We start from the raw sequence: 9855 nt of genomic DNA, 5'->3' as shown, positions 1-9855 counted from the left end.
AGGATACTTAAATGGATACGCTAATGCTACGTATCTCTCTACATTTACCGCGATTAGGGAAAACATTGCACAGTAACCTGCTGGAAATAAGACTAGTATCTGTACAATACAACCAGACATTCCAAATGGCCACTTCCCAGTTATAGCTACTCCAATAGCGGGAATAACAAAGGATAAACACACGAAGATATCACATACTGTCAAAGAGATCAAGAACAGTCTAGAGACGTCTTCCAGCTCGGAACTTCTCCATACCACCACAATACAAAGAGGGTTGAGTATTAGAGATAATATGGCTATGGTTATCCATATGATAGCTAATAAGGTATCCTCCATTAGTCCTCCCTGTCGATCATCTGGAGTTGTCGACAGTATTATGGGATCTATTGTTGTGTTCATCTGGACAATGCTATCAGAATACATGATGAAGAATGAGTACGTCTTTTCACCGAACGTTTGAAGCAATTGATGACAACGGGGCCTTCGTTGTGTGTAACTGGGCATCGATGTCAAGAAACAGAGAGAAGATATAAATGCTATTTCCGTGACCTTCAATCTTAGTCAACGAAGTTCCTTTTGATCCATATGATAACTAATAAGGTATCCGCCATTAGTCCTCCCTGTCGATGATCTGGCGTTGTCGATAGTATGGGATCTATTGTTGTGTTCATCTGGACTATGCTATCGGAGTACATGATGAAGAATAAGCACGTATCTCACCGAACGCTTGAAGCAATTGACGACAATGGAGTAATCGTTGTGTGTAGCTGGGCATCGATGTCAAGAAACAGAGATAAGATATAACTGTTAATACCGTGACCTCAAATCTTAATCGGTGACGTTCCTTTTATATGAACAGACCAGCAGTAGTAAACAGACACAGCAAATGTGTTGAATCTGGCCATTCTCTTCGTCGCTCAGACAATTAACAGACTGTGTTCCGTTGTCATATTGCCTCTACCTAAAGAATGCTGTCAAGCAACGGACGAATGTGAATAAAATCAGCAAAGCTTCAGCTCTCTGTCATGGCTGGTTTAATGTATCACATGAAAGGTGTTCCAACATTATCTCAGTGACCAGTAATTATTAACAGGTATTGGTGCCATCCATCGATCAAATTTTGAAATAGCCTGCCGTCTAATTTAAGCGTATCACAGTGGTGGTATAGATGTACGTTAATAAAATGAATTTGTCATTGTTTCATGGATACGGTTGCGGATATTTTAATTACACAATTAATTGCCCAGACAAATCCGTACGTTTGATCCTGGAAAAAAGGATCTGTGCTTTGATCAATTGAAAGTCAAATTTTCCATATGTTACTCTAACCGTTATTACTTTCTTTTATCAAATTAATATTACCCTTTCAACGCTAACACTCAGATGAGAGCTCTCACGTTTATGATTTTTTGAAGTATTATAGTGTATATCCGAACAAACACCCACAAGTCTTGTTAACACCCTGTACACTACTGGTCATCTACATCATTTCTGATTGGTTGATAACTTGAAATGCTCATTTCAATTGCCAATAAGCTTTAAACTATTTATGGTCAAACTTGCATTTGCAGATGATCTTATCTTGGTTCAAAATTGAACATAATATTCATTTTGGCCAATCGGCAGGTAGTTCTCATGGGGTTAAAGGAAACGGTAATTTTACACAATCAAATTTTCATGATAGTAGTTTTTTTATTTTTTTTAGAAGACTTTACTTTATGTTTAATAAATTAACTGTGTTCAAGGTTGCGGTACTATGTTGATGTGATATGTTCCTGACAACTTTTTAACTTAGCTGTGAATAAATGAATTCGTTTTTATTAAGACACATTATAGAAGTATCCTTACCTCTTCATAAAGTAAATGTGTCTAATAAAGTGTCAAGAGCTTTAAGTGCATTTATAATAGGACTTTGACATGTTCAATGATCTTACACTTCATGGTACACAACTGAATTTGTGAATTTAACAAGTAAGATTAATTATCTTGGATTTTGAACTTTAGAATTAAATATTGTGCAATTTATTATTGAGCATTTCATTAGTCCGATTTATCTTTAATAGCCTAGAGAGTGAAAAGCATAGAAAAGAATGAAATAATCATAACGATTTTAAAAGTTGGTTCAAAACCGCGCTGACTGATTCATATCGTGGGTTCAAGCCCCCGCACCGCACGGTCATGCGTGTTGTGTCATTGAACAAGGAACTGTTCAATTCCAACGTGCTGTATTATGTTGTGTGATCAAGCAAAATCAGCCTGAAGTCGGGCACATTCAATTTTCATTTTTTTACATGATTGTATTATTTTCTTTGTTTCTATATGAAAATCAATCTTACTTCCGACTGGGCGCATTTTCTGCCATTATGGTTTATTGATGCCCCTCACCTAAAAAGGCATAGGAAAATATGCAAAATTTCCTATTAGGTTATATGATAAGACAATTTAAGCTTTTATTGCCCCCAAATCTTGCATGTGTAAAAAAAATGATAAAAGTGTGGGGGCGGGGGGCAAACATTTTTAGCACGTCAAGGGCGTTTTTGGCACGTCAAAAGGAGTTAATTTCAAAGATTTTTGGCACGGCCTGGAGGGGGGCAATATATGGCAGACCTGAAAATTCTCTACCCGTGGGTACACATATAATTAATGATTATTGCACAGCCCCATAAGGTGGTACTACACCCCTTGATAAATTTTTCTCAAAAAATGATAACACACTGGTAACAAAATTTATGTGGCAAGGAATCCAGTTACTACACTGGAATTTCAGTGACTCAAAACAAGCGGTACGTTATTTATGATAAGAAAAGAGGTATAATATACATAACTTTTGTGACCAGTGTGTAGTTATTTTGGAAGAAAAATGCAAAATTAGTCACAAAATTTATCAGGGGGTGTAGTACCACCTTAATATAGGCATATATTCCTTTAATCGTGTTAATATGGCTTCCTTCCGCTGACCTTGTGACTTGAACCACCAAGAAACGTGTTTGTTTGCACTCAAACTGAACAGAACTCACACATCACGTAGAGGCAACCATAACAGGTACGTGTATTTCTTATGTTCATTTTAAATATTTCATTTGCAAACAGTAAAATCTACCCTGATGCATGTTTTAAAACCGTCTGAATACAATCTTAATTTGGTTACTTTTTTTTAACCTTGAATTTTTTGTGATATATCCCAACTTACGCTTGATTGCAAAGCTAAATGTATTGTGTTTGTAGGACAACATAGCACTTTTGAATTAATGTCGTAATAACAGGATTAAATCTCTTGTCCAAGCCAACACTGAAAAAACAACTGATAACACTTAATTAACACCATAACGTTTATAGAGACTTTTGTGACAAAAATATAAACACTGCAACACGTTTAAACCACCGATATAAACATGTTAAAGTATCCATCAATAAACGTGTTATAGTGTTAATCGTATGGTGATCAAAATCGGTATATAACAAGAAACTGGAATAGCCACGAAGTGTTGTGTATACAATACAAATTCGACATGCCCAAATTCTTGCTCAATTTAATTCAATTCGTATTATTTGATTTGAGTCATATTGGAGTGTGTCTATAAATACCAACGAAGCTGTGAATGCAGCTAAAACTCGTACAAATCGTGTTCAAATTAACCACTGACATAAAATCAAGTGCTTTGATCGCTATAACATATTTGTTCTCATCAAGTAACAAAGAAATCAACTATGAAATGGTCACAACTATGGGGAGCGTAAACGACATAAAAAAGTAGGATTTTCAATTAAATTTCAACAGTTTTTCTTCAAAATTAGTCAGAATGAAAAAAGGAATTCCTAAATATTTATATCTAGTTTTTAAAAATTAATTAAAAATAATTAATGAAGAATGTTCTTGTTCTGTTGTCTAGAAACATTTGGGCGAAAAAAATACTAAATAATACATGTACATACTTAAAACCAACAATTTAGCAGTTATGAGGTGCAAAAGTTTCCATACTTTCAGGGTTAAAGACCGCCTTAACCCTAACAGGACGGTATACTACAAAATACTACTTGATATATGCGCTGTTCGTACATGCATCCCACGTGGTGTGATGACGCAATCGCCCTAAGTGATATATAGGCACGGTTTCGCTGGCCAGCGAAGCCCAAGACCCGTGGTAAAGTGTCGCCGACCCAGTGCCTGGCATGCGAGGGGTCTCGGGTCCGAATCCCACCCAGAGCAAACAACTTCTTTCCTTCTTTTCTCTCTTTATTCCTTCCTTCTTTCCCTTCCCGTCGCCAAAAAGCCCTTAGGCGGTTAGGGTTAGGTTACCACTATCGAAACTCAGTATAGGCTTCCTTAACCCTTACAGGACGGTATACTACAAAATACTACTTAATATATGCGCTGTTCGTGCATGCATCCTACGTGGTGTGATGGCGCAATCGCCCTAAGTGATATATAGGCACGGTTTCGCTGGCCAGCGAAGCCCAAGACCCGTGGCAAAGTATCGCCGACCCAGTGCCTGGCATGCGAGGGGTCTCGGGTTCGAATCCCACCCAGAGCAAACAACTTCTTTCCTTCTTTTCTCTCTTTATTCCTTCCTTCTTTCCCGTCCCGTCGCCAAAAAGCCCTTAGGCGGTTAGGGTTAATGTGTCCAAATGAGTGAGCTGTTGTACTGGTCATCCCTAATAATAGCTTATTGTGTGTATAATGTAATAATTACAGTAACTCAATTTTCAAAAATGCCTCCTTTGGCCCCATGGTCCAGATCGTGTTACAATTGTGGAAAATTTTATATAACTTGTATAAACTTTTCTTTGTAGGAGCAATTAACTTAACCAAAGCTGTAACTTTTGTTTTTAAAATAGAAAGACATCTTGGTCAAAATGGCGCAAGGAAACTCCCAAGCCAACGATTCACAAGCGGATGAACTAAGATCGAAGTTCTCTTCTGCCTACAGCTACCTATCCACATGCACAGACTACATGAGCAAGGAATCATCCGATATTTTCGCCATGCTTTCATCAGAAAGCTTGGCTGAAGATACGCGATTGATGAAAAGTGACATTCTTGCCGAACTAGGATTTGGTCAACTGTTTGTTCAAATGTGGCGCAAAATACCCAACAAGAATAGTCTCCAACGAATGCAACGATTAAGCATGGTACGAGCATATTGGAATTACACAGATCTGAGCGAAAAGCTATGTCTTGAGTTGGGTAAAGCCGGTGCGTTGGATTTGCTTTTGCAAGATCTTCACGATTTAAAAGGCTCCAAAGCAACACAAACCAACGATCAAATAAACTCTAACTTAACCATTCTGTACAACTGTGCTCATTTGTGCGATGAAGACCGCTGTATTTTCCGCAGATTTAGTAGCAAAGAAAATAGGAACGCTGTCGAAATCTTGTACGACTTTCTAAACGATCCAAATCTTGTGAACAAAACATTAAGTTTACTAACTCTATCTTACATTGTCGCAGAAAATGAAAATGAAAAACTGGCCACAACAGGCACTGGGGGCTGTTTGAGTTTTCTTGTTTCGCTTCTGGAAGAATCGATCAAGTATGCCAACCATAGGGCAACTTCTGTAATCTTCTCAACCGAAGAACTTCTTGCTGGATTGAACCAGTTAGCTGAGAATGACGCCAATAAGGTCAAGATAGTAGAAGAAGGGGTAATTCCTATTCTTGCCAAGATATTGAAAGACAAATACAATGAGAAGGAGCAGGAACTGGCAGCACGTGCTTTCTGGAGGTTGGCGTTTGTTGCTTGTAACAGAGAGGTGATTTGCAAGTCCGAAGATGCTATAACAGGTGCGTTTGATATAATATTGGGTGTTAATTTTATAGTGAGAAGTTCTTAAAGTATTTAAGCATCGTAATTCAACACCATAATTTTGATAACGACAATAAGATTTCGGCTGAATATTCAAAATCATGTTGCTCAAAAGCCTTTACAACAAGGTTGAATAAGTTCATCAGGTTTGTTGGTTAAATAAACGAAATGACACTTTGTTTGACAAAACCAAATGAGTCTAAGCAACACCGGAGACCAGTCTCAAGTGGATCAGATGACCAGATCAGTCATACCTGATGAAGTCCTCCGATGCAAAGGATGAAATATTGTAGTGAGTAAAAATTCACTTGGTTTTGTCAAGCAAAATGTCATTTGGTTTTTCTTTACAACAAGTATTCATAGTTGAAGGTTTCAATCCCGGTTTCTGAGGTTAAACTTTCTTATTTAGTCATAACTTCATAGAACAAAGACATCAGAAGTCCCATGTAGAATGCCCTTTGCCATTTTCTAAAGCTGCACCTTGCTCAATGATATGAGTAGACTGTCCCATATCTACTTAGGGGGTACCATTTGATTTCCAGGGGGCATGGACAAAAACTTCGCCCACTAGTGAGACGAAAAATAATTCCCTTCACTGATGAGTAACAACCCCCCCCCCCCCAATTTTGTATAAAGGTGTATATTAAAATAGAAAAAAAATGACCCCTTTCCCCCTGAGAATCGAATGGCGCGTCCCTTAAGAGATGGTGGCTCTGAAATAGAATAGTAGCTTATAGATGCCCTTTTCCTACTCTTTCCATGTCTACTATTATTACATTTCTTTAAAGCGATTTATAATACATTCATCAAACCAGCCTTGTCTTTAATGTAAGAGTCCTCTATTTTATTGCTTTCATTGGTTTTATAGCATTACAAGAATTAAAGACATGTGCCTCTGCCAGTGTTCGTGAATCCTGTTCTGGAGCACTTTGGGAGCTGTTTGAAGGCCAAGTAGAAGACACATCTATTGAACAGAATGATACAATCAAAGAATCTGCTGATGATGTCGCCTTGCACACTCCTCACGTTATGATAAGTTACCAATGGGATTCGCAAGAGCAAATGATAAAAGTGAAAGAAAGGCTGACTTCTGCAGGATACAATATATGGATGGATGTGGATAAAATGGGTAAGCACAGAGCATGCAGCGTTGATATGCTTTAAACCATAAAACATAATCTGGTCTGAGCATGCCGAGGGAGCATGCCGAAGTATTCGGTGGGTCGCGCCAAAAGGAGACGATAAAAAAGAAATTGAAATATTTACAAAGAATGAGAAAGAATTACAATCACAAATCACAAAATAAAGACAAAGTGAAATCTACCTGACTTTAGTTAATTATATATTTGTAGTTGAATGAAATAGTATCATGATTATTGTGAAGAGTTGAATATAAACATACCTGAGTAACTTTCAGTAACATTTTAGTTTTAATTAACTTTACCCGTGCACGCCATGCTATTATGTCGTTTGTATAATTAATTCATGCACTAAATAAATCAGAAAACATATTTTGAATGAAAGTTGAATATAACAATAGGGAAATCCTGATATCTGTTTTTGTTCATTCATTATTATGATATAGAAGGCAATATTTTGTCGACAATGGCAGATGCCGTAGAGAATGCCGAAGTCGTTTTGGTTGCGCTCTCCCGGAAATATAAAGAAAGTACAAACTGCAGAACAGGTAGGCTGAATTTGGTATTTTGTAAAATCTAATTTAATCTAATTTGATCGATTTTAGAGTTTAGAATGTCCAACGATGCTTATTGCAGAAACAAATGAATATCAAAAGCAGCTGGCGCAAATTTAACACGTATCATTGGAACTGGCTACAAACCTTTAATCATGTTGAATTAAAGATTCACATCTTTTTAATGAATGTCAATCTTTTGCATATATTATCAGAGGCGAGCTATGCTTACAAGCTGAAGAAGCCGATCGTACCGTTACTGGTTGAACCTGACTATGACCCAGATGGATGGCTAGGAGCATTGGCAGGAATGTTACTATACTACAGGGCGCATTCCGACGAAGCTTTGAATACAGATTTAAACTCCCTGGTCAAGGAATTAGGAAATAAAGGTAAAAAAGAGGGTAAGTGAGCATGACTAGCATGCTTTCTTAACAGGATCTGTGCTTTCTGTGGTATGGTTGAAGACCGAATTAAAAAAAGACTAGTTTGCATCTGACGTCAGGGCAAAGGCGCGACTTGATTGGTTGCTGACCTGCGCAGTACAACATTTTTGGCCTAGTTGACAGGACGTCATACGCAAACTAGTCTTTTAATTTGGTGTTATTCGATGGATAACATGGGGAGGGACACAATACGAACCAGTTTATTACCGACTTCAGCCTTTACTGAAACCTTTCTTATTATATGAAGCTATCGGGACAAGTCCAAAACTGCTTAGAGATTTCGGAAATAAATGACAAGTTCGTAGGCACAAAACAAGTTAAACCAGGTCTGGTATAACTATGGAGGTTAGACATAGGGAGGGATCCCTTTAATATTTCCTTAATATTTCCTTTTCCTGCTTTACCCCTGGTAAAGTCGAAATATTAAACTAAAGCCATCTAATATTAAGCTACATGTATTTGCCCTTAACAGGATCTACAATAACCTATAGAATACGGTATATAAAATACGAAAAAGTTCCCTCTCCACAGGATTAATTTCCATAGTTAGACCAGGTCTAAAGTTAGGCGTGTATACTGGCCTAAGTGCACTGATCGCAATAACTTTACCTGGAATGGAATTTGAAATGTAAAGTCTTCTTAACCTATTGTATTTCCAGATACTAAAGCCAAACCTAAACAGATTACCAGCAACGGAACATCGAAGCCACAAATCACCAGCAACGGCCAGCAGATATCTTCAGCGAGTAATGGTCAGCAGACACCTTCAGCGAGACCACCAACAAAGACACCCAAAGAGTCAGAAATAGCATCATGGTCTAAAGATCAGGTGCAATCCTGGTTGGACGACAAAGACCTTGAGGCAGTTAAGATTCAAGTGGCATCATACTGCGATGGCAAACACTTGCTTCAGATGTATTGGCAATTTCGGAGGTCTCCCTCATTCTTTGAAACTGGTTTGAAGAACGACTTGAATCTTGATTTTCACTCTATCATCAAATTTATTACGGCGCTGGACGATCTGTTTACTTCATAGTGAAATTCTTAGAGTTTGCGTAATCACGAGCGGCTACTTTGTGAGCATTGCGCATGCGAGTGCGCATAATATGAGCATCAAAACAAAGTTGGTATAAAAACTAGGACTAGATTAATGTTTATTGCTTTAGCAATAATTAAATGAATACTAAGTACAAAATGTGTTCACGTTCAAAGATCAAGGTGGTTTTGAATACATAATCCTCTATAATCCTCCAGACGTTAAAGTTAAAGTTAAAGTAACGCCATTTCGCAAGCTCTCTATTAATAAGCATCCTACGGGAGGGAAAAGGGTTGTAATTGAACCGTATTACGTATATACCAGAAATTATTAACACCCCTTAAACAGTGTACTTCGGTTATATATATAACTGCGCTTTTATAAATACGCACGTGATCCATGGGCACGACATACCAAGACCAGCAAGCGTGACCAAATCCTCATGCATTGACCATTATACAGAAAAGGATAGGAAATCTGTAGATAAATATCATCAAATTTAAGTTTTAATTGAATAGCAAAATTTTTACACATGGGGGATTCCGAATTTGTAATATGTTATCAAGAAAAAATATTCCACGACGGAAACGTTTATAATACAATCACAAAGTTGACAAAATAGACAATTTTGCTGCACAGTAGTCTCATGTAGTTCCAATGTATAGGAAGACCACCCGGTATGTAGAAGGTCACTTCGAAACTTCCTGTATACAAGCTGTTATGGCAGCGCGGAGGTGGTCACGTGCGTATTTATAAAAGTCCATTTATAAATATAAGCGAAGTACACTGTTAAAGAAGACACATTATTCATAACATTAAATAAATGGGAATTATCCGACCAATATTTTATTGTTAAAAAAACAAACTAAAGCAGTA

At 37.5% G+C, this 9855-nt stretch overlaps 1 protein-coding gene across 2 annotated transcripts; it reads left to right on the top strand.

The window, feature by feature from the left end:
* The first annotated feature begins 2965 nt into the window (after positions 1-2965).
* Positions 2966-9154, top strand: LOC140153108 (uncharacterized). Of its 2 annotated transcripts, none has more exons than XM_072175738.1 (6): positions 2966-3043; positions 4837-5782; positions 6673-6933; positions 7390-7491; positions 7713-7889; positions 8603-9154. In XM_072175738.1, the coding sequence occupies exons 2-6, from the start codon at positions 4855-4857 to the stop codon at positions 8977-8979; spliced, it is 1845 nt and encodes a 614-aa protein (XP_072031839.1). In that variant the 5' UTR covers positions 2966-3043; positions 4837-4854; the 3' UTR covers positions 8980-9154. The 2 variants fall into 2 exon arrangements, with proteins under 2 accessions (XP_072031839.1, XP_072031838.1); XM_072175737.1 differs by having other exon boundaries at positions 7713-7901.
* The last annotated feature ends 701 nt before the right edge of the window (positions 9155-9855 follow it).

Source organism: Amphiura filiformis, chromosome 5 (genome assembly GCF_039555335.1).
Source record: "Amphiura filiformis chromosome 5, Afil_fr2py, whole genome shotgun sequence".
NCBI classification, from domain to species: Eukaryota; Metazoa; Echinodermata; class Ophiuroidea; order Amphilepidida; family Amphiuridae; genus Amphiura; species Amphiura filiformis.
Note: the sequence above shows the minus strand (reverse complement) of the source record. Positions and strands in the feature narration are given on the sequence as shown.

Bases quoted from the DNA above. Each gene is read 5' to 3' on its own strand.
- LOC140153108 (XM_072175737.1), top strand. From the start codon at position 4,855: ATGGCGCAAGGAAACTCCCAAGCCAACGATTCACAAGCGGATGAACTA. The intron at 6,934-7,389 runs GTAAGCACAGAG...ATTATGATATAG, and splicing joins GATGGATGTGGATAAAATGG to AAGGCAATATTTTGTCGACA. The intron at 7,902-8,602 runs GTAAGTGAGCAT...TTGTATTTCCAG, and splicing joins AAATAAAGGTAAAAAAGAGG to ATACTAAAGCCAAACCTAAA.